This window comes from Harpegnathos saltator, unplaced genomic scaffold (genome assembly GCF_003227715.2).
Source record: "Harpegnathos saltator strain DR-91 unplaced genomic scaffold, Hsal_v8.6 scaffold758, whole genome shotgun sequence".
NCBI lineage: Eukaryota > Metazoa > Arthropoda > Insecta > Hymenoptera > Formicidae > Harpegnathos > Harpegnathos saltator.
Window position 1 is genome coordinate 197501 of NW_020230602.1, and position 27015 is coordinate 224515.

General features: G+C 55.5%; 1 protein-coding gene across 4 annotated transcripts in view; it reads left to right on the plus strand.

Moving 5' to 3' along the window:
* Positions 1 to 27015, plus strand: part of neur (E3 ubiquitin-protein ligase neur) — a 61554-nt gene that overhangs the window by 24898 nt on the left and 9641 nt on the right. The window contains exon 1 of one of the 4 annotated variants that reach the window (XM_011144244.2): positions 3924 to 4408. The exons of 1 other annotated variant lie outside the window; for it this stretch is intronic. In XM_011144244.2, the coding sequence (XP_011142546.2) occupies positions 4024 to 4408 (385 nt within the window). In that variant the 5' untranslated portion in view covers positions 3924 to 4023. Of the gene's footprint in view, positions 1 to 3923; positions 4409 to 14910; positions 17078 to 18658; positions 20571 to 27015 lie in introns of those variants that run through there. 2 more of the 4 variants (XM_025306154.1, XM_025306153.1) reach the window with 2 other exon arrangements.

Below are 27015 nucleotides of genomic sequence, written 5' to 3' on the forward strand. Positions count from 1 at the left end.
GATATCGAAACGACCTCTCAAGCCTCGGATCGATCTTTATGAATGGACTCGCGTGACGACGCGAGCGGACACCACTCGGTTACTACTTCGCGTGTCGTCTTCGTCGTAATCGTTACGCAAGAGAAGGCGCCCGGCACCGGCGAAAAGGATGTGCGAAAGGAAGCCGCGCGGCCACGGTGCCGTGGGCATATTTTCCATCCTACGAGAATGCGCCGAGTGGCTCTCTTGGCCCGTTTCCTACTACCGTACGAATATACACACGCGGGCGCGCGCGAATAATACCCGGCAATACACACGAATGCGACGACGTAGGCAGGTATACACGCAGCCATCCAGTCAGCCAGCTATCTATCCGCACGCACACCAGTGAGGAGGCCGCCGCGTGGAGGAACGGTGCGTGGAAACCGCGCGGCGTGACAAACCTCTCTTTCGTCGACAGTCGGCAGCCGCGTAGGTGCTGTCTGTTTGATTTGACTTTCGCGCGGCCGCCTGTTTGCTCGCTCGCTCGCTCGCTCGCTCGCTCGCTCTCTCTCTCTCCCTCCCTCCCACTCTCTTTCTCTCTCACGACTCTGCGATACATACCAAGGATATTTACGCGCTCCACGCTTACGTGTAAGGAAAGATTCACACCTAGGCAGAAAAGCAGAAACCAATGAGAACTCGCGCTGTCTCTTCTGTCTAGGTTAGTCTGTCTTGAATCTCTCTATCTCTCTCTCTCTCTCTCTTGAAAGAGAGAGAGAGAGAGAGATAGACTATCAGCGCGCGTTCTGATTAGTTTCTGCTCTTCTGCTTTCCGTTTGTCTGCCCAGGTGTGAGTCCTCCCTCAAACGCGACGCGCCGCGCAACTTTGGTTGGATCTCCGTTAATCTCTGCGCCGGGACGTCGCGCTCCGCGATTTTTTCTTCCTACTTCTGCTTCCGCTTCGCTCGCGGCTGAAATAATTGCTAACAAAGCGACACGACAGGCGTCTATCACGTGGGTACAGAGCATCCACGTTGTGTCGGGCGTTCGTCCGCTCCGCGACTTCGCTCTGCCGCCCGATAGAGATTCTGCCGCTTTCTGTCTCTCTCCCACCGAGCAGCCGGGACGGCAGCGCGATCGATCGGACGGATATAACGGCGAGGAAGAGCGAGTGCTTTTTATCCGAGCTCTCATAACAGCATCGCGTTCGTACTTCGCAAGGGTGCATAATATATTGAGCGCACCTTGCGCGCGAATACCGCAACCTGTCGTCCTCGTCGTGTCGGGTCCGCGCGAAATTCGACTCGCCGATCAGATGGGGTCGCGAAATGAGACTCATTCGGCTCGTTGTAACCGACGCTTAGTCGGAGTCAGGCGGGACGAGGAACGCGAACGAGGTCATCGATAGGAAGGGTTGGACGCTTCCCCCATGTATTTAGCCGCGTCATTATGTCGCTGGAATAATAACTCTTCCCCCTGATGTACACAGCTCTCTCTCTCTCTCTCTCTCTCTCTCTCTCTCTCTCTCTCTCTCTCCTCTCTTTTCTGCCTCATGTACTCGCTGAGCATAATCTGCTCGATAAATTCCGCGGCGCAAATTCGCGCGGAGTCAACACTCCCCTTGCGAATGCCATTAACACGTACCGTCGGACGCGCGTCGACCGCTCGTCGACCGCGAGGAGACGGAGGCAAAGAAACGTCGGGTTGTCGTATAAGTCATCGATCGCCGATCGGGGGACTTTGGTTTCATCTCCTCGTCAACCCGATGCAGATCCAATTCCCGGCTGTAACGACGTTTCCCGTCGCGCGTAAGTCGATTCGGTGTCTCCTTCGCGCAAATTCAATCCCGCGTCCTTGCAGAGGAGGGTGTACGAGCGTCGTGTCCTCGGAGGAGCTCTCGCTCTTCGCTCTCCATCTGTGCGTCCTCATAATTATCTACGACCGCCCGCAACGCCACCGTCGTCGTTGAATCGAAAGCCCGTTCGAATGAAATCGTCGTTAGTTCGAGTTAGTTCGAGTAGTTCGAGATGGATTCTTACAAGCTTCGTTTATCGCGCCGGGCCATTCTTCTATCAGCTCTAGCGCAGCCCGCATGAACGGTTAGGACCGAGCGGATTTCAAGTACACCATGTGTGAAGGATAACAGGGTATATGGGTACCTGTATAAGACTCTTTCGCGTGTGACGTTCAGACACGAATATCGTTTCTCGCATTCTCTCTCTCTCTCTCTCTCTCTCTCTATTTCTGCCCGACTCCCTTTCCTTTTTATTTGTATCATCCGGCGATTCGTCGCTGGGCCGACGTCGCGTCGCGTCGATCTCGATTCGTATCTCGTCATGGGATGAGAGATGCATCTCGAGTCCCATGGAAACACGATCTCCCCCCTCGATATGCTCCGAGCGGCATGGCTCGGAGTCGACGACCAAAACGGAGTCGCGTTCGTCGCGGTGCGCTCACGGAGATTCGCCGCCGTCGTTCTTTCAGTCGGGACGAGGCGCCATCGAAAAACGGAAATTACGGAACGAAAGTCGCAGAACGACAGGCGCCTTTTCGCCGACGAATTCCGAGCCCCGAGTCCCGATTATTACGATTTTATCGGATTCTTCGTTTTATCGCTGCGAGATCTCCCCGACGATTGTCCTCGGGACGCATCCTTTATCCCGACCGCTGACACCGAGGACCTTTATCTCAACTGCGAGACGATAGGTCTGTCCTTTCTCCAAGAACTTCCGAACTAGCGCGATTAGTTGAAGTGAAACAGATATATTTCCTCGCATTCAACTTCTTGCAGTAGTATGTACTAGTTCAAAAGTTCTTCGGAAAAGAACAGACCCGAAGAATGAGCGATCAACGGTCGCTGCCGCTCGCTCGATCGGCGGCAATCGGCAAGTCTCGATCGACGTCGCGCGATCGAAAGGGAAAAACTCGGCGTTGAGAGAACGCCGAGCGACTCGGCGAGCGGAACGGAGTCGAAGTCGAGAGTCCTTTTTCCGAATCCAATGAGCGGTCACTTGGTGTTTCTAACCCCGGGCGGCGAGGTGAGGTATATCCCAAGTGCTGGTCGCGTTGGGGTGGCCGGGTGCATCGCAGCCAGGTAAGGGGCAGCTGTCCACCAGGTGCCGGTCACCCCTCCAGCGCGCCTCCACCTTGTAAACGGTGGGGATTCGCACGGCCCCATTGGATGTTGGCTCGCGCTCGTTGCAGCAATACTCTCGCGCTCACGACAGAAAACAGTCAGTCGTCTCAGGGCGCTCGACGGGACACGCAGGCGATTCGCGGCTACATGCTAGGTCGTGCTACTCGCCGTCGTCGTTGTCGTTGTCGTCGTCGTCGTCGTCGTCGTCGTCGTCGTCGTCGTCGTCGTCGTGACACACGCGGTTCCTTCGCACAAGTCTGTCGCATCTCTCTTCCTCTTCCTCAACATCGGGCTTAGGATTACAGTGATCCCAGGCGACGATCATTCGTCCGCACGTATACACCTCCGACTCGCACCGGATGAATGATAGTCGTGTCCGCGACAGACAGGATATATAAGTCACGTTGAGAGAAGTCGGCTTATGTTCCGTCTTCGTCTTTATCATCATCATCGTCTTTCTCGTCAAGCCTATCGGGAGTCCTCGCGCTAAGCTGAAGCTTCGCTTAGGTAGCTCTCTGCGACCTCGATCGGCCGGACAGTGGTGTGCAGCAACCAGGAGACATAGTCCCGAATAGTTGTCCCGGCGTCTTCAGGATCAGTGTCCGAATCAGTGCGATCGTCAGTGAGTCATCGGTCTGCTTGCTCCGCGATCTTTTCTTCCTGTAGCTCCTCCGCTTCCTCCTTCTCCTTCTTCTTCTTCTTCTCCTCCTCGTTAATAACTGTCTCCATCAAATTTTCTTCTTCTTTCTCATTTTTTCTCTTTCTGTCTGTCTTTCTCTCTGTCTCTCTGTCTCTCTCTCTCTCTCTCTCTCTCTCTCTCTCTCTCTCTCTCTCTCTCTCTCTCTCTCTTTCTCTTTCTCCGCACACCTCGCCGCAAGTTTTCGCATCTGACTCTCCGAGACCGCGGCAGCAGCACGGCTACATTTATGGGGGTGTCCGGAGAGTGCGTGGTCAAGGGCAGCAAAAGCCACCCCTGTCATTGCTGCGTCGGCAGTTCCGGCGCAAGCGTGCAGCCGCCGCAGCAGCAGCAGCAGCAGCAGCAGCAACAACAGCAGCAACAACAACAGCATCAGCATCAGCACCAGCACCAGCACCATCAACACCACCAGCACCATCAGCAACAGACTACGCCCTACGAACCGTTTCATCATCACCATCACCAGCATCATCATCATCATCACCACCATCATCACCACGGCAAGCACGCGCCGGCCACGCCGCAGCACAACAGCAGCGGCGACAGCAATATCCTCGCACCGTTACGCAGCAAGATGAAAGTACTCAAGAAGCTCAAGCGCAAGATGGGTCTAGGTGAGCTACACACCACCGTCTTTCTTTCTCACTCTCTCTCTCTCTCTCTCTCTCTCTCTCTCTCTCTCTCTCTCTCTCTCTCTCTCTCTCTCTCTCTCTCTCTCTCTCTCTCTCTCTCTCTCTTTATCTTTCTTCACTTCCCTTCGCTGTCTGTCATGCTTCCCCCGGCCGTTGCTCGGCTGATCCCATATGATTGCTGATCGATCGCGAGAGTCCGACTCGTCCGACCGGGTCGACACGACGAGGCAGGGTTGCTCCGGTTAGATGTAGAAAATCTCTTTGGCTTCTCTCTCTCTCTCTCTCTTTCTCTCTCTCGTAGATATGACCCGCGGCTCCATCGAGTCTCGGTCTTTCTTTCTCTCTCTCTCTCTCTCTCTCTCCCTCTCTCTCTCTCTCTCTCTCTGTGTCTCTTGGTGTATCTGTGTCGTTCGTAGACACCTCTTAGCTGTAGACATTTAATCAGGAGTACGTGGATTTCGCGTTTTATCGAAAGCGCACAAGACCGGCTGGCATATGTACATATACAAGGTGTCCCATTTTAAAAAATGCACTTCGATAATTCCTCAACGAAGGATTTTCAGCAAAAATGTTTCGGACAAAAGTTGTATGATTTTAAGAACATAAAACTGTTTGGAACATAAAACAACTGTACTATTTTGTTTACAAATGACACAGTATAGTATAGTTGTTTTATGTCCCCCTTGAAATACTATATAACTTTCGAAACATTTTTGCTGAAAATGCTTCGTTGAAGAATTATCGAGGTGCGTTTTTTTAAAATGGGGCACCCTATACATATATATATATATATATATATATATACACACACACACATACTGTGAAACAGTCTATGGAATCGTCCGAAAGGGCGACTCTTTCGCCGGGGAGATTCGCATGCGAATTTACGTGGTAAAATTGAATTCATCGATCGGCGCAATGGATATATTGATGATAGAGATGAGACCGATGCCGTTCGCTCGATGCGAGAGGAAGAGAGATAGACAGACAGAACGGGCGAGCGAGCGAGCTTTCGTCATCGAGAAACGGATCTCTAAACTCCCAAAACGACGGCGATACCGACTAACGAGCGAGAAACAATTTTGGGTTTTATTCCCTGTGGTTCGCCGGCGGTTTATCGTACCGCCGCGAGTCCGATAATTATTGACGGGGTAGTCCTACCCTCTTCCTCCTCCCTCTCCCGTGTATGTTGCTATTGCTGCCGCTCCCTCCGCTTCTCGGCGGATTTCGAGAGAAGTGCAACCACCAGCTTCGCCGGCATCGTTGCCGGCTTCGTTGCGAGTACCTCGCAGCGAGCGAATTTTAATCGAGTTTCATGACACTTTTTGTAGTCTTTTTCCGTCATATTCCCCTCCACTCTCGGTATGGTTTAGATCTGATCGAAATTGCATCGGTCGGGATCCCCGAACTTGCCCCGAGCGCAGATCGAAATCGATTTCGCGCTTGTTGCCGATATAGAGGAAAGAGGAGGAGGAGGAGGAGGAGGAGGAGGATATTTGACTCCCGAATGGGACTCTAAGAAGATATCGCGCGTTAGAGAAGAGAATAGACTCCCGGATGGGGGCTTTATCGCGTGATAACATTTTTATACGTGTTGTTACAGCCTGGAAATAGAATCCTGAGATATCCGCCGAGGAAAGAGTAGAGACTCCCGATTGGGAGACTTGATCGTGTTACCGCGGCGATATATAATGCCGTATTCGCACGCCAATAACTCCGCGATCCGCGGCCGATTCCGAAGCGCGCTGGAAGCGCGCGACAACACAATAGAAAATGGATCGCGAAAAAGCCCGGCGGGGCGTCATCTCCGGCCGCTCCGATTTCAGGACGCGCGGCCGTCGTATCGCGCTCATTTCCATAGCCGTTCGGTAAAAGCTCATTTCGCGGGAAGCTTACAGCCCGGTGTATCGTTGACCGACTTTTCCCTCAATGGACGATCCGTCGGATTCCGCGCGAGGGAACCCGTGAAACGAGGATATCGTTCCTCATTGGCGTCTCCTACTCCGCCTCGCTTCCTATCCTGCGACGTTCTCATCAGATATCCTTCCTTCGCGACCCTCTTCCGCGAGTGTAAGCATTGTCGACGACGGCTCTCGCAAAGTGGAAACTCTACCTCAACCCCTTCTCGCTCGTGGAAACTTTTGTCTCGTGGATACTTGTCTCTTCTCTCTTTCTCTCTCTCTATCTCTCTCTCTCTCTCTCTCTCTCTCTCCCTCCGCCTCATCTTCCACGTCGTCTTTTCACGGCGAATTTCATGACGCTAGACAACGACCGAGACAAAAGCAACGTCGCCGAAGATGCATTCGATCGTTATCTTGGCTCGCGCGACGTCCAACTAGATCTAAGGAAGTCCCGATGAGCGATCGGGGGGAGTCTATTTAAACGAACGCGACAAAGAGAAAGCGAAAAGCCTCCTCCGATCTCTCGAGTGTCCTTTTTGTCATTGCACCACGCTCTTCTCGCAGTGACGATTGTCACGCGGCTCTTTGTGCTATTTTGCTGATACGGTACTACGCCGGTACAAGGCATAAATGCATAAATCACTTTTCCAGCCTGATTCGGGAAATCCAAAGCAGATTATGCGTAATTGCATAATCTACTCTCGAAAGATGAGAAGAAACTTGTTCGCACGCGCGATACTTGGCCTCTGGTGTTAATGAAACGTCAAGCTCACATGAGACACATGGAGCGTCGGCGTTGCGTCGCGCGCGTAACACGGCCGCGACAAGGAAGGCTTTCTTGCGCGGATGCGTTTCCTGCGATCTGCATACCGTCGCCTGCAATCGCGCAGCCGAGATCTTCGACGACTGTTTACTGTCGCGCAAGTGACAAGATTTATATAGCGCGTCGCCGCTCGCTAAGGAGAGACAAAGCGTCGATTGTCGGCGATTGAAATCGAGGTCGGAGGTTACGGATAGGTTCCTCCACGCGCGCAATGGCTCTTAAGTGTCGGCGACTTCGCGTTACCGGGAGGTTACCGCGCGCGCGAGAGAGAGAGAGAGAGAGAGAGAGAGAGAGAGAGAGAGAGAGAGAGAGAGAGAGAGAGAGAGAGAGAGAGAAAGACCAACGCAATGCGGCTGTTCTCTGCGGGAGGACTCTGAACCGTTAAAGATCTCCGAGAGGCGCGGACACGTGCGCGCTCCTGCGATATTTTGTGGGCACGCTATGGGTGTGCCTGAAGAGGCGTCTTCGGCTCTTTTTTCTCACCCCTTAGCGCCCGCCGTCCCAGCGGCGTGACGAGTAACGGAAGGCGATGCTGAACCTCGGCGTTGAGCCCGTTATCAAATTTTCTCACTCGGTCGCCGACGTGGTCGTCCTTCGCGGTTTCGCGTCTGTGGATTGAAACACGATTGCATTTTCACCCCGGATAGAAGAAGCGCGACCGACTGCGAGTGATAAACAATGCGAGCACCGCAGTGCTTGGCGATCATCTGGATTTCGTCTTTACACGAGCGTCACAAAAAGAGTCGTAAAAAGTCTATCTTTAGAAGCCACGGTGCAGCAGCCAAGCTGATTATTCTTTTCACGAGCAACCCTCAGGGGCGGCTCCTGCGGACCTTACTCGTGAATAAGAAAAACGTCTTCTTCTCCGTCCTCCCTCTGCCTCGGCCCCTTTTCCAGCGAAGCGATCTGGAGCGAACAGCTGACGCGCAATCACCTCGCAGCACTTCTGAAGATGTCTCGTTAACTTCCTCGCGCGGAAACTTTCGCCCGGCAATTTTTCTCCCCCCGTCTCCCCCTTTCTCTACCCCTCGCTTGTTCTCCCTCTCGGGCCCTCCCGTTGCTTTCGCTCTGGGCTTCGACGCGAGTATTTAATTAATACCAGACACGCGCTTTGCCACTCATCACGAACGCGTGAACGAAAAGTCGACACCGAAAGGGAAAAGAAGAAACGCTAGGAAGACGCTAGGATACTCCCAATCGGGCGGGTACTCGTTGTACTTCTTGCCGCGATTATCGTCGCGACGCCAAGCGAGACGGCGACAGCAACTCGTCGCGTTGCCCGCTGAGAGATACCGCCGCTCTTCGCCCTCCTCTCCCCCTCGCTTCCTTTTCCCGTCTTTTTGCGGCTTGGTGAATCACTCGTTTCTCAGTTGTTGCAGAGATTCTCAGCCTCTTTACTTTCCCATCCCCGTTCGTGTTCCCTTTTTTTCTCTGCCCTCCCCTCTCCCCCCCTCTCTCTCTCTCTCTCTCTCTATCCTTCGCGTTCTTCACAGACACGGCTGAGATACTTCTTTCATTTTCTCGCGTCTCCCATGACGGATTTGTATCATCGTCTTAGCCCGCATTCTTCCTTTCTCTTCTGTATCGCACTATCGACACGAAGAGGAACCGGAACCCTCTCGGAAATTTCGTCGTTAAATTGAAAAAGGTCGAGATATGACGGGCGCCACTGCCAGCCGCCGAAAACCGGACTGTCCCGTTCCTCGTTCGCGGAAAGGCCCTCTTTCCTCTCGTCTTGTCTCTCCGGGCTCCGATCTATCTGAGTCACCGGAAACGATCGATGACGCATTAGATAGCGCGGGTCCGTTTGCTGGCCGTGACGAAACACCGCTGCAATGTGGATTGCACAACGCGACGCCACCAACACGCTCGGACGCGAGACAATGTGCCACCTGCGATCAGCTGTGCGCGAGATTCAAGGATCGGGAATCCCCTCGCGGCGCGGCGGGGAATATCACGCCGTCGCTCTCGCACGGGGGGATCTTCCTGCCGGCGTGACGCGCACGAGATTATATCCCTAATGCCGCGATTTTTAACCGGCGGGTCTAATCACCGTTAATTAGCTTATCTCCGCTTGCTTGTCGCAAAACTCAGCTCTCGTCGCGGATCAGCAAGTGACTCTCGGCGGCCGGAATTGCGCTCAAATCCGCGGAGAGCTAATGCGGTTACGTTCAAGCGGGTTATCATCATCCGTTCGTTCCTCCCTGCTCCCCCCTGCCATTTCTCGCGACTTGCTACTTGGAAATGAAATTTCCTGCGGTTTTCGTGTGTCTCACCGCGCTCGAGCCGTCCGTTTCGCTTACGTCCCGCAGAAGAGCCACGCCAGTCTACCGAGAAAAGGAGCGATCACTGACCGTCCTCACTGACTCGCGCGCGCGCGTGCGCACACACACACACACACACACACACACACACACACACACACACATACGCGCGTATGCACGCACGCATGCACGTACGCAACGCACGCGTTCGCACACCCATCCACCCACTTTCCGCTTCGCGCGTGACGTCAGAGTCCCGCCGCGCGGACGAAACCCGTCTTTGTTCCCACAAGCGTTTCGCGAACCGGTTTGCGCGTAGTGGTTCCGCGTAGTATCCCTGTCAGCTGGCCGCACCGTTTAATCGAGGATTCCTCCGCCTATTTTAAGGGATCGAGCGTCCTGAGGACGCTGCCTCCGACTAGCCCTTTCTGAGAAGCGTTCATTCATCCTGCCCATCGGCCTGCCTGCCTGCCTGCCTGCCTGCCTGTCTGTCTGTCTGTCTGTCTGTCTATCTGCCTGCCTGCCTGCCTGCCTGCCTGCCTGCCTGCCTGCCTGCCTGCGTACCTTCCTATCTACCTAGCCGTCCTAGCCGAACGATAACGCCCACGAGCGAGAGAGACGAGGCACGTCGAGGTTGCGTCTTTTCTCAACATCCTTATCGCCCGTTGTCTCGACAGGATTTCCGCTCAAACGAGTCGGTCGGAAATATAACGGACTTCCACGGCGAACGACGCCAATTCGACAAGGGACACCCGATTGCCGGCGTCTTCACGAGCTCGCTCGTCCTGTCGAAAGGTTTTTCTTTCTGCACAGAGAAAAGAAGAAGAAAAGAAACTCGGCTCGTGTAACGGTGATTTTCCGTATTATCTAGGGATTAGGCGAAGACAGACTGCGACGTCTGGATGAGAGCCTCGTAGGAGATTCCTGCTCGGTTGGGGGTTTTTAAATTACCCCAACCGAGTCCCAAAATGCAGTCGCGAAAACTCAGACAAATATCTGTCGCGACGACGAAGGTAACGTCGTTTCTCGTTGTCGAAAGCTTTCGTCCGGGAAAGCAATTGACCGATCAGAAGCCTCCTTTCTGCGTCTTTCCGGCTGCCAGCGTATCTCCATTCTGTCTCTATTCTTCCGAGACAGCGGAAAATTCAATTACTGACCGACAGAGGAATCGTTCTCCCCGTTCTTTCACATTCTTTCGACGGCGTTTCCGCGTACACGCGCGTACTTGACGCATTTTCCGTTCTCCGTCCGATCGATTTCCGAGGGACAGTCGGCGAGCCGATTTTTCGACAGACCCGATGTCGTCCGCAACTTCCGCCGCCGACACATACCGCGCGCACGCGCGCGCGCGCGAGTGAGCGGAAGCGAGCCTATTTCGCCTGAGGGCGGAAATCGTTCCTCACCGGAGCACACCTGAGAAGTTCCGTTCGCCTCCGCGATCGCTTGTCTTCGCGGTCAGGCGCCGAGATGTTTCCGCTTCTTTCCGCCTTTATTTCGCGAAATTCTTCCCTCTCACTTCCACGCCGGGATATCCGAGTCGCGTCCGCCGCCTCGCCTGCGCGCCTCCCTCGCGTTCTCCCTCGCGCAAAGGGATCGTATCTCCCGCGATACGGACGCGAAAGTGGAACTCGCGGAAGCAAGGTGCGTGAACACCCCACGCGCGCGCGCACGCACGCACGCACGCACTTAGCACGTGCGTCGCGTATACCTGCTGTCTGTACACACGCACCGGAAGCAGCCACACCGTGGACTTAATGGCGCGGCTTCATAAGCAAACTCGCGCGCCTATCGCCACGTGCTCGGCTGCGTGGAAATTCGCAAAAGCGGCCGGGGCCAGCCTGCCGTGACGCGCGAAGCGACGGCCCAAGTCGCGGCTGCGTAACGCGACCGTGAGCTCGCGCTCTTACGATTGCCTGGAAGCATTTTCTAAATATTTTCGGACACTTCATTTTTAACGAGCGTCTGGAACACGTTCGAGAGCGTTCGCGCCGTTGCGATTATTCAGACTCGCGCGTTATCAACTCCTTTGCTCTTCTCTCGCCCGGTCTCTCTCCTTGGTCTCCTTCCCCCTCTCTCTCTCTCTTTCTCTCTCTCTCTCTCTCTCTCTCCCTCTCCCTCCCTCTCTCTCTCCTGCGTGCTCGGGTCGATTGCGAAATTTGAGTGGAATTTAAAGGCCGATTTTTCTCCCTCGCTCTCGGCTACGTTTGCCCGCGGACGGACATTCCGCCGCGCACAAGACTCTAACATCGAATTAGCCGGCCGCGAGCGAGCTGAAAAAGCGGAGTGACTGCCGAACATCTGTCGTCGGGGCAAGTGCTTCCAGAAGACGCGGTCCAGAGTACGAGCGAGAGAAGAGCTTTCACGGAGGGCTTTCGAGCAGCTCATTTGCTAAGCGTTAGCGGCCGCTGCCTGTGTAACGGATACTCGAGAGAGCGAGACGCGCCGGATCGCGGACTTTTATAAATTGCCATCGACGAGAAATATATATCTCGCGCTTTTCGTAATTCGAGGAGGGCCGAGGAGGGGCAAGAGGCAGAGAGGGAGGGAGAAATACACGCCCGATTTGCATCCATTTGAATCGCGAAGTCACCGCTCGATCCTCCCCCCCCCCCCCCCCCGTATAAATCCGCTCGCTTTTCCGCCAGTCATTCGTTTTTCGCGCTGCGAACGATTTATCTCGCGGCGCGCGCTATTTTCCCGCGAGTTTTTGCAGCAGGCAAGCATCCCTCGCCCCGGGAAATGAATGTTAAATAAATACCGATGAAAATATTATTACTGCCACCACTGGCAGTATTACCAATTTGCGCCGATATGTGTGTATATTGATTTAATACAAGTGTTAGTTCAATAGAGCAAATAGAAATATTAAAGGCGAAATTAATGTTACGCCTTCAATCACCGACGAAACGAACAACCGGCGGGCCCGAGTCGCCCGAGCTGGAAAAAGAAGGAAGTCGGCTGCTTGTCGGCTGCGATCTTCACGCGTATTCTATGCATAAATCCCCTAACTACGCAGCGAGACCTCCTAACGACGCGCGTATTCCTTCGCGTGATATTCAACACTAGACGGGCGGCAGTCTCCCCTCGTCGAGATTTATCGAGGCTGCTTTTTCAAGGCTTCATTTTTTCTCCATGGGTGCTCTACTGCATCCAAGTGCATTCGCCGTGCCTTTAATGGAGCAAACGGTGAGACACCGGCTTCGGCGCGCGCGCGCGAGCGAAGCCATTTCTCAATTCGAGAACATTTGTCTAGCGGGCTTCCTTTGATTTACGTAGCTTTTCACTCAGCCAAAGAGAGCGAGAGAGAGGAGAGGAGAGGAGAGGAGAGGAGACGAGACGAGAGCTTCCGTCGAGTCCGTTGCTCCTCTTGACGTATCCTCGATATTTCGTCAATTCATCATGAAACAACGTAATCGAAAAGTTTGAAAGCGGCAGTAGCGCGAAAGTAGCATCAGCACGAAAGGAGGGACGTTAAAAATGGAAGCGTTCATGCGCTGATGTTTCGATTCGAGCTCTGGAGTATCGAGACGAAACATAAATGAAGCAAGATCGAGATAGATTTATTCTCGGAAATCTCTGTAGCCGCGAAAGAAATCTCTCCGGCCGCGGCGCGCGAGATACCGACTGCGCTTCGAACGTTTTTATCGCGTCGGTATTTATTTCACTTTGTTTCTATTTTCTTTTATTGTATACTTTGAAGTCGCTCGCGCGCGCGCGCTCGATGATGATTCATTCATTCCGCCGATCGCGGGGTGGTGGTTCGTTATCGAGTTATACACTCAGGACACTCGGCCCTCGCCCCCAGACTGACTTTTTCGAGGGACAGAGAGAGAGAGAGAGAGAGAGAGAGAGAGAGAAAAGTCCCCTGGAGCTCTTCACTCGCGGTATACGTATATTACTCCAGGGAGCCGAAAACCGCCTCTAGACTTTAATGGAACAAATGTTGCGAGACATTTGTCGACGTCGCCCCTTCGTGCCATCTCGAGAACCCAACTGCGGGGGTTGGCGGCCATCGCCGCGACAATCGCCGAGTGCTCCTCGTTGGAGTTTGGTTTCATGCTGCTGCTCTGATCCAATTACGCGACTCAATTGCTGTTTGTAAATTCTGTTATGTTTCATTCGAAAGAGCTCTCCGCCGCGCCTTTTTCCTCATACCATTTCGCTCTCTTTATTTTTCTCCTCAATTAATATCCTATCCTCCCCCTCCGATCCGTGCTGTTGCTGCTTCTCGTCTGCATTATTTGACGCTCCTACTTTTTACTTTTTACGTTTTACGGCGTCTGCTTACTCGCAAATCGTAATTCCATAATTTAAGCGCGACTGTTTTGCCGACTGAGCGACTCGAGACTTTCCCCGAATCTCCTGTTCGGACGAACAAATCAATTGAGAATGGCGATCGATCCGCGAGGAGAACGCCGCTGGCCATCCCGTTCCCGAGTCCGTTGCTCAATTATTAGCATACGTATGGCATACTTTCTGGAACGCGCATAATAGCGCGCGCGTCCCCTTCGAGCGCGCCGAGTCGTCGTTAACTTTCGCCGCGTGCACTTGCCCTCCGCCTCTAATCGCCGGAAGTCGGCTGATCCTCGCAATTTCTGCCGCTGATTGCGACAGCGGGCAAGCTTACACCGCCCACGAGTGTAACGCCGGTGGGTCGTCGTTGGAAAAATGATGGAAAGGAAAAAGGGCGGCCCCGGTCGGCCGCGGAGAAAAGTCCGAATCGCGCGCGGCCCACGCGCAATTCGCCGCGTGGCGCCTAACAACGACTCGGCGAGTCAATGACTGAATGAACGACGAGATGATTTAATTGCCGCGTGTCAGAGTTCATCCCGGACTACGTGACTGTCGTGCGATCAGTGCCTCTCTCATCCGGCGCGCCACCCACGCGCCTACGGCGTGGTGTCAACGACGTTGTCGACGACGACGACGACGACGACGACGACGACATCGACCTAATCGCAGGAAGTTCGCGGCTGACCTCCCGCCCGCCGCCGCGATTGAATTCAATTGGCGGCGCGCGGCTCACGCTCACGGTGAATTTCTCACATTTAATTGCTGCTAATTATGCCCAGCGGCTTGTCGAGAGACTCGCGAACGCGCGCGCACGTCCGTTTGTCCGCAGCGCGTTTCGGCGCGACGCTTCCATCAAACACGCCACAATCGCCGATTAACGCATTGCGAACGAGAGAGAGAGAGAGAGAGAGAGAGAGAGAGAGCGTAATGGCGAATTGTTGGGATGCGGCAAACGGCGAAATTACTTGCGAGCGGCACTTTGGCGCGCGGATTTTACGATATCTTGGCGATCGGTTTGATCGCGCGATACTCCACCCCGTCGCCGCTGAGCGAGCGATTAATTTCTCGCTTCCGCGAAAGCCCGCGTGCGTAGACGCGCGATTTGCCCGCCGAAAGGAGGGCGAGCGAGAGAGAGAGAGAGAGAGGGAGAGAGAGAGAGAGAGAGAGAGAGAGAGAGAGAGAGAGAGAGAGAGAGAGAGAGAGAGAGCCCGGTTTTACGCGATAAACCAAACCACCGGCGTGTAAACCGCCGCCGCGGTGCCGTCGACGATGGAAACGACCGGCGTTTATCGGCACGCGTGCGTAAACTCCCGCGACTTTTAGTCGCTTTACCCGGGCCGTGATTTACGAGCGCCGCGGCGCGGCGCGGCGATCCGAGAATTTCCGACGTGCTGTTTGCTACGCAGCGGTGGCCGCCGTGCCGCCGAAAATTTCGCAAGGCGGACGATAAACGATGCGCGCGGAATGATCGCACGTCGTTCGCCCGCAGTGTTAAATCCGCCCGCTGCGGTTTTCGTCCGCGGCCGTTTATCCGATTCGCCGCCCGCCCGCCCGCCGAGCATGAGATCATCGTGACGTGACGGCGCGGCGGCGGCGGCGGCGGCGGCGAGACTTAAGAACGCGTCTCAATTAGCACGGGATTCCCGGGATTCACGCTCGGCTTCAACGCGCGCAGCTTTGTCGCTGAAAAAGACGCGATACTCCAGTCAGATTAGAATATCGACGATCGATTATCGCGCGAATTCAGGGGATTGCAATGTGACGAGAGTCAATTAATTTCGATAGTTGCTTCTTCTCGCCTCTCTCTCTAGTCGAGATCTAGTCTTCAATCTTCCGCGATTCTCAATCTTCAGTATCTGATCCGTTGCGTCACATCACGCAATTCGTCGTAGCGTCCGCGTTGAATATTTGAGGAAGTAATAAACGGAGGAAAAACTTGCGGTATCTACAAACTGCTACTCGGGCAACGACGGGTAAGACGATTTTCAAACGAAACTTTCCTCGAGATAACTGCTTAACGGGGAAAGCTGCGGTAATGACGCATTGCATAGCAGCGAACTGATTAATCACAGGTGAGATTCGCACGGAACACGGAGCGCGCATCTTCCGCTTCTTCCCTGCCCAGATCGACGAGCTTCGCGCGCGCGGAAACAATCGGCGACGATATAAAACAATAATCATCGTAGCATGGAAGCGGAGCTAGAGAGTAAGAGAAAGAGAGAAAGAGAGCAGCCGCGCTCCGCCGCCCGTCGAAACTTCTGCCGTCGCGGATCGCCGTGCACGGTAATTTGCGTCTAATTTAACGTACAGCGTCCCGGGGCGATGCTGATGATCGCACCTTAACGAGCCTCTCCCACGCGCTACGCCTGCCTGCCTGCCTGCCTGCCTTCCAGACATTGTCTCAATTCCGCGCGGAGAAAATCGCCGATTTTCTCCGCGCGGAACGTACGTACGTACAAACTCGCGATTAGCCGGGATTTCACCTTAACGATCCGTCGATAACCTCGATATCTAGCCGTAATAGCCGGCAGCGGCCGAGCGTCGGGAAACGGCACGCGGTCGTTCTCGTAATATTCGAGTCGCAGTCTCCGCGAGACCAGGTGAGGCCAAGCGAAGCGAAGCGGGCCGGGGCGGGCCAGAGCCGCGCGCGTCCCTCACGTTTCTAATCGAATCGGGCGCACCTCCTGAGCCTGCTGAGGTATCATCGCTCAGCAGCGCGCGCGCACAAAAAGACCAATCGTTGCGACGGAAAGAGAACGGCGCGGGCTTTCCGCTTCATCTGTCACGGTCGAGAGTCACGACGTCGTTGGCGACCTCCGCTTGTAAACTGAGAGAAAACACCGGCGACGCCGGCGAGGATGACCGAAACACAAGTGGAGACATCGTCGAGTTAGATCGTCGTGTCTTAATCCTCTCTCTCTCTCTGTCTCGGCCCTCTCTGCCCATCCCCGTCATCGTCGTCGTCGTCGTCGTCGTCCAATTATCTCTTTTCCCGCGCGGCCCGGCAATTGGCGTAATTCGCCCGTCTCGAAGGCAGCCCCGAGAACTGCCTTCAGGAATATCGAAGGAACTTGTCGCAGAAAAGCCAAGTGTGCGACGGCTTTCGGATACGTTAATGGCAACACGAGGACCACACCGTCCTTCCCCCCGCCCGTGGGAATTTGCATGTGAATTCTCACGGACTTTAGCGAGATATAATTTTGCCGCGCAAGGGGGAGAGTCGGAAGGAAACAGGAGCGGAAAGGAGGGAAGGAAACGCGGGATCGGTCGCCCAGTCGCCTGCTGCGTGCGCGAGGGGAAGAAGCCGATGGTGCAACCGGTGGCTTCCCTTCAGGATGTTAGGGACAGATGGACCGTGAAACTTATCATCGTAAGAGCATTACACGATTAAAGTACACCCTGCGCTCGGGTCGACTCGACGTCCTCGTCGTCCTCGTCGTCGTCGTCGTCGTCATCGTCGTCATCCTTACGAGGACGCGAACTCAGTAACGCGATACTCACAACGCGCTCCTCTTCAAATTGTATTCTCCTCGCTCGCGTGATTTCCGGGCGAATTTGTGAGACTCGCTCGAGGATTAAACCGTGCTCAGCGACGAGTCCTGAGAGAGGAAGAGAGAGAGAGAGAGAGAGAGAGAGAGAGAGAGAGGAGGGACGGACCCGTCTCGCTTTCGGAGCTCCCGCCGCCAGTCGCGCGTGTAGCGCCTGTATGCGTGCGTAAGAGCTCGCATATCGCTATCAACCCCCTGACAACAGCCGGTCCGCTGTGTCGGGGAACGGGATCGATAGAGCTTCTATTGCGATATCAACGCGCAAACCCCATGGGCGTATATGGTGGCAACAGCCGGGATAGTGGGGGAGTCCTGCGCCGCAGGACCACCCTCGCTCTTGTGGGGATCCTGTGCAAAAAATGGAGGACGAGGGAGGGAAGAGGGAGAGAGAGAGAGAGAGAGGGAGAGAGGAAATGAGGGGGAGGGAGAGGAAGGGAGGCGACATAGCAACCGTTTAACCCGCCGCGTCGCGTCGCGTCGTGCCGCGATTTCAAGCTCACCCTCGCCAATTCTTCCCTCCGCGATCGACCGTCGTCTCTCTCGCGCGATCGTGTATCGATAATAAATACCTCGGCTTTTCTTCTCTTCTCGCGCTCTCTCGCTGATCGCGCTTGTTCTTACGAGACGCCAGAGAGCAGGGCGATTACGACGCGGCGTTACCGCGAGAGTGATTACAACCGCCGCGGATCCGTCACGGCACTCGAGCCACCCCTAATCGAGCGGCAACTCGCTCGCGGCGCGCTGGCAGCGAGCGAGCGCGATCGAGTATGCTAATGTTCCGTGAAAATCGCCGAGCCATGAATCGCGCTGGCGCGGTGCGCGATTACGCCCAGCTTTTCCCCGTGATGATCATCCGTCTCTTGGAGACGGGAGAGATGAATGAGAGGGAGAGAGGGAGGGAGAGAGAGAGAGAGAGAGAAAGAGAGTGCTCGTTCTTTCCCGAAAAATATAGGTCGTTGCGGTTCCTCCTTTCGCTATTGGCAAATGTATGCATGAGTTCGTGCACGCACACGCACGCACGCACGCACGCACGACGAGGGTAGCGACGCACAGATAGGACTTCTCAGGATCTCGGGATCGATCGGTCCTCCGGATAAGCGGGGAGGGTAGCGGAATTCCAAAAGCCGGGGTCCTTTTGTGTCCTCCCCTCCTCGTCCTTTTTGCAGGCTCGTTCTTTGGCGGACGAGAGGAGGGTCTACGCCAATGCCGTGGCCCGACGACGCTGGCTTCGTCGTCGGGCCAGGTGGTGCGCAACCGTTGCTACGGCATGCATCGCCATCCCCAAAAGCCGTGTGTTCCGCTCCCGCGAGCAGCTGCAGCTGCGACACACGTATATATACACGCGCACATGTAACGACGGTGCCCGCGTGAGTGAGTGTGCGTGTGTGTGTGTGTGTGTGTACGTATGCGTTGCGTGCGCGCTCCTTGCGCGGGCCATCGTGTGTGCGTAAGGGTCGCACACTCGCGTTTTTAGCGCCTGAGAAATGCGTGTTCGTTATTTTTACTGTCGCAGACGGCGCAGAGACGACGCGTAATTCGCGCGGCGGACGCTTCGCAACGCCGCCCGATACGTATACATGCCTCGAGGGGTAAATTTTTAATTAACCCCGACACGCCGCGCGCTGTCGGCCTCGCTCGCGGTGTTCATGGAAGCCCTCTTGATCGTAAGAATTATTCAATTCTCCGTCCACTTTGTCCCCTGAAAATTATCTTCAATCGAGAATAATTAATTCTAATTCCGCCTCCCCCTCTCTCTCTCTCTCGCTCGCTCGGTCGAGAAATAACATTTCCGCGAGATAACTTCAAACGGCCGCAACAACGACGTCCTTTCCGCCGGACGAGTGCGTGCGCACACGCTTCGCCATTAACTCAGCCGCCATGTAATTATCGATTTCCCGTTATCCCTATTAATTCCCAAGCACTGATTCACAACTTCGCTCGGGGTGAGCGTCCCGGACGCGCCGGCTGATCATCACGCTCTCCGGCGATCCGGTGCGCCTCGCGAGCGACCGCTTTCTCTTATCGCGCACGGCACGTGATACGCTTCTGCTTTCAGTGTAATGTCCACGAGATAACAAAGTGTGCCGCCGCGCGCCTTATCGCGGAATTCGCAAGGTGAGATCCTCGCTAGATATACATATAGAGAGGCCGGCTGGCCTTTCCGTTCGAGAGGTTCGAGCACTGCCTGTCCGCCGCGACGCGGCACAGCTTGCCGAAGTACGTGGCTGTGTGCGTGTACCAGCAGGCCACACACACATACACACACACACACACACACACACAGGCACGTACACAGACACACGTAATGACAGCAGGGAGTTGGTTGGGGCAGCAAGCAACACAGCAGATGGGGAGTTTGCTTCTGCAAGCCAGTCGTCGTAGCGGCGTGGTACAAGCTGCCCGCCTTTTCCCGACTACTCCCGTTCCGCAGATTCGCTCGTTTTTCTTTTCCCACCGCCTTTTTCTTTCTCTTTATCTCTCCGTGTTCCCCCTCTGTCTCTCCCTCTGTTGTGCTTTTCTTCCGATCCCGGAAAAATCGGAAGGGTGAGAGATATCCGTGAAGAGACAATGTGACCGTGCGCGTGCCGTCGTCCTTCCACCCCTCGCCATCTTCTCCTCCCCCTCCGCTTTCCTTTCTCACCCCCTGGATTCGAAATGACGCCTAAGGCCCCGCGGTGAGGATCGATCGATCGATCGATCGATCGCGTGCCTTGGATGTTCTCCGTCTGTAGTGAATACTCGTCGAAGCATTTGCGTCTCGAGCTCGCAATCCGTCCTGACTGATATAGTCCTGCGTCCTGCGCTTCCGCCGCTCCCCACAAACGACGCGCCCTCGCGGCGTGCGTTCGCGTCCCCGTGTGCCCGCCATTTTGCTCCCTTTCTTTCTCTCCAATTCCCGTCTCGCTTCCTTCGTAATTTCCTCATTACGGAATATATAACACACTCGCCGCGTCGTTCGTTCGACGCAACCCAATTCCTAATCTCCTCGTGCGATCTCCTTCGCGACCGAGTTCGGAGAGTGACCGTCTTCGATTAGTTCACCCGCACCGGATCTCATCCTGGCCCGACCTACCCTTGGACGGTTTAGTACACAATGACCCCTGGCACTCCTGGCCGGAGTTACCGCATTTTTTCACGTAATATCTTTCACGCGAAACTTACGCGGTCACCGTAAGTCGGTCTTTTTCACGGACTCCACGTTATAAAGGCTGGAAGGCTCGATGTCTTTGTCTTGTCAGCGACCGAAGCGGCCGTTGACAGTCGATAGGGCCACCAGAGTGGCACGACTGCGGCTGTCGGGGAACAATGTTTTCGGTGAGTACAAAACCGTAATTGTCCTTTTACGCCTGTCTCCCTCGTTGTGCGAGACGTACAACTAACTCTTCGTCTACGACTTTCCCCGAACGGCGGGACACTTTCACGCTACCGAAGCGCTGCTAAATCCCGACAAGCTCTCTCTCTCTCTCTCTCTCTCTCTCTCTCTCTCTCTCTAAACCGCCGAAAATGAACGAAGGAAGCTGCGGATCGAGAGCGTGGAATCGAGACTGAAAAGAGCGCGCAGATAAATTTCTAAATATTTCTGTCGACCGACATTCGATTTCACCTTGTTATCTCGTCGTGTAGACGATATTACGATCGGGAACTAATTTACATAATTGGCGTATATCTCACGGAGCGGCGAGCCGCCACTCCGACGGTCCTTTTGGACGAATTAATCGGCCGAAATCATGAGATGCAGCAAGGAGAAAGAAAAAAAAAAAACACTTTATTCCTCTATCTTCGATTATCTTATCTTATCTGCGATTGAAAAGATCGTCTGCGAACTGGCGCGTCGGAGACGTAATCGCCGGCCGGTCGGCGCGCGATTCTTCGGAATTGCCGAAGGGATTACGTCAACGTCGGCTTGCGCGTTCAGTCAGCGCGCGAGCGCCTTCGCCAGCCGGTTCGAAATTAGCGCACAAGGCACGACTTGGTGCGCGAGAGACACGCGTTTCTTTGTCGCACGAGGAAGTGGAATTTCATTAAGGCTACCACCCGCGTGAGTCATCGGCCGCGACACGCTGCGGCCCGTTCGCGGCCGACTCGCGAGAGTCCCCCGATGGTCCCACGCCTCGCGAGAGCCTTCTTCCATCGCGCCGCAGGAAAGCCCGTTTCTGAACTGGAAACGTCGGAAGCGTCGGAGAATCGCGCTCGGGGTCGCCTTCACCTTCGTCCTGGCGAGCGCCGAGTTTTCCGCCACTCCGCGGCGGAATTCCAGCGCCCGCGTTTCCGCGCGGACTTGACCGGGCCGAAAAAACCGTTAAGCCCAATCCGCTTGGACTTTTTATCTAATTAAAAGCGAGCGGCGCTGTAACGCGAGGGAACGCGCGTGCGGACACAACCTTGAATTATCCGATACTCGTTTCTCCACTTCGCTTCACGTGGCTCATCGCAGCTGGCTGATCCAACGAGCGTGTACTCACGCACCGCGACCTGATCGCTTCCCGATCTCGCTCGTGCTCGGAAGCGGATCGGCTTCGTCGGGGCGTCGGCTCGGCCGCGTTGCGATGAACAGGTCACTTTTGATCGTGTGGATCCAAATTGGATCTTACGAGGGATTTCTACGAAGTTAGATGGTGGGTCGACATTCTCGCACTGTGAATCTTTCTCTCTCGCTTGCTTTCTCCCTTTTTGTCCTCGAATCTCGAACCTCGAGAGCAACGCATGGAACGAGGACGTTGATCGACGCATCTCCAGCGTTAACCTTTCGCTCCATCGGTTTAGAATTTTTAATCAGATCAGCGTTATCATCGAGGGAGCCACCTTTTTATCTTCCACCTCGTTAATCGCATGGATTATGTGCCGTTAGTAGAAGCTACGGAAGCTTTCTGCAGCTTCACCCAGGAACGCGTCATTGCTCTCGTTGATCAGCCGAGAGAGCAGATCGAGGAGAGAGAGAGAGAGAGAGAGAGAGAGAGAGAGATCAACCACGTCAACCCCTCTGCGAACGTGCCCCATACGAAACAGTCCGGACACGGGATGAAACCGTTAATCTCGCGTTCGCAGGGGTTGCGATACACGAGGGAGAGCAGGTCTCTCTCACTCTCTCTTTTTCTTTACACCCCCGCGAAGTCGCGCTCGCGGCGATCCTATACGTGCGAAACGCGACAGATGCGATCCTCCAATTTCTACGACCACGACGCGGAGGGTGCACGAAGGGAGCGAGCGTCTCGTGTGGCCACCCTCTCGTTTAACTTCGTTAATCCGATTGTTCGCGGACGGCGCGGTGGTGGTTAAAAGTGCCGCGATGGGAATACGCACTTGTCGTTCTGGAGGGTGCCACCCACCCACCCATCTACCACCCCCGTCGAGCAATGACGGCTCAAGGAGGCTTAAATACCCCCGAAGCGCGTCTGTTTCGTCGCGCGTTTGCGTGTCCTAGGGATGCGCGGATCTTCGTGCTGTCTCGCTCGTGAATTTTCCGAGATATTCCAAATACGGTGTCGCAAATAACACCGCGACGGAGCAAACGGCACGCGAATCGTCCTGTCATTGACCTGCCGCCTACGTCAGCGGCCCAAATAGCCGGCGATTAATAGGACCGGCCGGCCAGCTTCACGAGCGATCCTCGTGGGTCGTCACAAGGAGAGAGAGAGTCACAAAGACCGCGGACAGCAACAGGGAACACGGATTCTCCGAGAATGGATAAAGATCTTTGCGGTGTCTTTCTTTCGTAGTTGGAAACGCGTTGGTACCTGCGCTCGCTCCTTCCTTCCTTCCTTCCTTCCTTCTTTCCTCGAAGATTGGGCTCTCCTTAGTTCGTGGCACGAGCCCACCTTTCGTTGAGAAATAAGAGAGAGAAAGAGAGAGAAAGAAAAAAGAAAGACAGAGAGAGGAGCGATGCACGGTGATCCTCCGGTCGCTTCATTACGAAAGAAGCTACAGAAGGACACGGCAGGAACAAGCGATCGCTCGTAATTATGAGACGCCGCAGGGTCGTTCGACACGATGCCGATGGCCATCCGGGACACAACGACACGATGCGACAACGTTCGCCGATTGGACGCCGACGCCGGAGAAATAATTGAGTCGCGCGCGCGGCCCGACATCGCCGTGATAACGTATCGTGAATATCGTGATATGTTATCACGTTATCACCTGCCGATGCAATCTGTGAGCGAGCGCACACTCCGAGATGATCAGGAGGACACACTCTCTCTCTCTCTCTCTCTCTCTCTCTCTCTCTCTCTCTCTCTCTCTCGTGTGTGTGTGTGTGTTGGGTTCGACGACCTTTATCGCTCCGTTACTCATCCGCTCCTAATCGCTATTCCGAATCGCGTGTGGATAGTAGCTTAATATACCGATTGTTTACCGCGGCCGCATCACGCAAACTGTTGCCTATAATTATGTTAACCGCGCGCGCACCTCGCCAGCTACCTTCCGCGGACGCGCGTGCGTTCTCTCGACGCGCGCTCACTCACGCTCTCTTTCTCTCTCCTCCTCGCGCCTTCTCCTCCTTCCTTTCGGCCTCTTTCTCTTCGCTTTCTTTTTTCTTTCATCTCTCCTCTCGTTGCCGCGTCTCTCTCTCTCTCTCTCTCTCTCTCTTTGTGTCTCTCACACAGCCGCTCTTGCCTCAGGCTGTGTACGCGTTATTATTATTTCAGCATGACGAGCGACTCGCACATTGCCACCTTACGTAATGCGCATAATGGTGGAGGGCAAAACAGAAAGACACGGAGAAAGGGAGCGAGAAAGAGAAGAGACAAAGCTAGAGAGAGAGAGAGAGAGAGAGAGGGGGGGACAAGAGGAGGGGGGTAGTGAGAGGTAAAGAGGGGGCACTCGAGCGAGTAGGAGAAAGGGCGAGGAGCAGAGCGGAGCGCGTCCGCGCGCGCGGCGGAAAAGAGAGGGAGGGAGGGAGAGGGAGATCAACTCCTAGGACTAGGTAGCACGGCAAAGATCACGGTACCGGGCGTGGGAACAAGGCCCCTCCTGCTGCCTGCCTAGCCTGTGCGCCGTGTGGACGCGTGAGCGAGCGAGCGAGCGAGCGAGCGAGCGAGCGAGTGAATGCGCCGCTACTCCGCGGAGAAAATTACAGCGACTTCCTCGGCTCGCGCTGCTTAACAGTACCTAGAGTGTGCCTTACTCGAGCTGCCCGTAACCCCTCGGTCGGAGTCGCGTCCTTAGGCGGCGACGGCGCACGCGACTCCGCAGTCGCAGCCTGTTGCGTCTCTCTCCTCTCTCCTCCTCCTCCTCCTCCTCCTCCTCCTCCTCCTCCTCCTCCTTCTCCTTCTCTTCCTCCTCGTCGTCTATTTTCCTCCTCCGCCTTCCTCTTTTTCCCGCGTCGATTCGGCCGAGGTCGCGTGGTGCCGAGGTCGCGGCACCGCTTTGATCCTGATATCAGCTCGCGCGCCGTACGGTGGACGGACTGAATGAGCAAGATTACCATCGCGACGTCGTCATCGTCGTCATCGTCGTCATCGTCGCCCGTGTCGGGACGATTAATCGTCGATCATGCCGATAGCGGAACTCGCGGGTGTCTCGACGGTAATCAAGAGGCGAGGCGGAGCGAAATCGGAGCGGAAGCGCGCGGAATTATAACGCCGGTTCGTTCGGTTCGATAGGCGGGTATTTCCGTGGCGATGAAGAGGCAAAACGGAGAAACGAGGAAGAGCAAACTCTCGCGAGCTGGCACAGCGTGGCGTTAATTAACAAATGCGACGGAGCCGTCGTTTCGCGCCACGGTTCGTCGAACCCGAGCGAGCGCTCGGGTGCCAGGATGCGGCGAATTACGGCAGCCCGCTTATCGCGCCGCGCGCGGATGCAGCGCTTATCCTTCTTCTTCTACGTAACTGATAACGCGCGCGCGCGTGAGCACGGCCGGTGCAGAAATAGATCCGATTGTAGTCCGTGAGTCGAGGGGGACGAGACGACGATGACGACGACGAGGAGGTGTCTCCCTCCTCGGTCAAGGCTCCGTTTATTTACATCGTGCAAAGTGCATCGCGTTCACATCGGCCCGCACTCGCGCGTGTTCGCGGAGGCGAACCAGTGTCCCGCGCCGATTACTTTCACTCCGCGGCGCGATACAGTCTCGCGGATCAATTAGAATCATTTGGCCGGAGCGCCGGCGATACACCGCTCGCGCACCGTGTGGGACATTATCGTAAATGTCACCAGACATTCGCGGCTGGGGCGAGTGAGAGAAAACGCTGCTGCTGCGATGTGTCAAAGAGGATTATCTAACGAGAGGATGTGCGTCCACGAGAGATAGATAGAGAGAAAGAGGCGAAGAGAGGTAAAAATAAGAATGACGCACATAGTCGCGCTGATCGCGTGCGCGCGCGCGCGCGCGGCGACAGGAACAAAGTAAAGGGAGCCGATCAAGTGGAGGTAATCAGGTCGAAGTAATTTCATCTTAATTTCCGACTCAACAAAACCCGACCGACCGTCCGTCCGCCTCGCGCGACGACGACGACGACGACGACGATGACGACGACAGGAGGCCACTTCGAGATTGTCGCAGCCCCGGCTGCGAGAGGCGACCGCGAGATGCAGAGAGACCGAAGGTATCATCGCCGCTCGAGGCTCCTCCTTCCTCAGGAGGACCCGAGCGCGCGATCCTTGTCGCGCGAGCGATCCTCCCTCGCGATCCTGCGCTTGCTGCCGCCGGCCAAGTGGCAGTCGGCACGGAAACGAGATTTTAATTCCACTCACCGGCGACGACGGCGACGACGGCGACGACGGCGACGAGATGCACCGCCTGCACTGTGTTGCAGTCTACGAGATGCACTTCCGCGCGCTCGCGCTCGCGCTCGCGCTCGCGCTCGCGCGAATGTGTGTCACGGGTTTCCCACGAGATGCACCGGCGAACGGCGGCGCGTCTCGCGGGTTTATACACCAATTACTATCGGGATGCCGATTGACCCGCGATTTGCACGCGTGTGGCCGGCGAGAGCGCGCGGAACAGGCTGACAAAAAGGGAGGACGAATGAGCAGGACGCGAGACGGCGGGAGAGACCATCGATTTCGCACGTCGCCGACGAGGACGAACGCTGAGTCGCCGCTGTCAGGGCGCTGACGCGCGTTATTATTCAGCGAATCCGCGACGTTCGCATAACTGTTCAGGCGGTACGTTATCCCCGCAGTCGCACGATCACGAGTCCCGGCGTCCTCCAAGTAGTCCACGTGGAGGAGACGCGTCTTGTCGGGAGATGTCGTCGCAGACCCACACACACACACACACACAAATATACCCCACGATGCAACGCATCAGCCAAGTTCCGCCAAGTCTCCTCGCCAAGTTCCTCGTCCCGGAACCGAGGCGTCTGCGGCGAGCCGGCGGGCGAATCGCGCGCTCGCGCGGGGCGCGGGGCGACGATCGCGAGGGGTAAATGGAGTCATGGTTTGTTCGCCGAGGCCAACAAGAACGTCTCGGATGCAACGGTATACGTCATAACATTCCCACGCTGGATGATCAGCCGGGCGGTTCTGGCCGTGGCGGTGGTGCGTCGGGGAAGCACGTCTCTTGCCGTGACTAATCGCGGACTAAACAATCCGCAGGACTCTCGGCCGCGCTTCTTCGCTTGCTCCGGCGTGTTCTCCACCATGTGCGTGTATCACACGCGAGCCGGTGTGGGCGCGCGAGGTCCCCCGCTCTTTTCCGTCAACTTCAGCCGGTTGTTTGTCGACTACGGTCGCGGGGCGACCGGCCGAGCGAGGTCGCAACCTTGCGCATGTCGTAATCGCGAATAGCGCGACATGTAGAACGAGATTGACACCT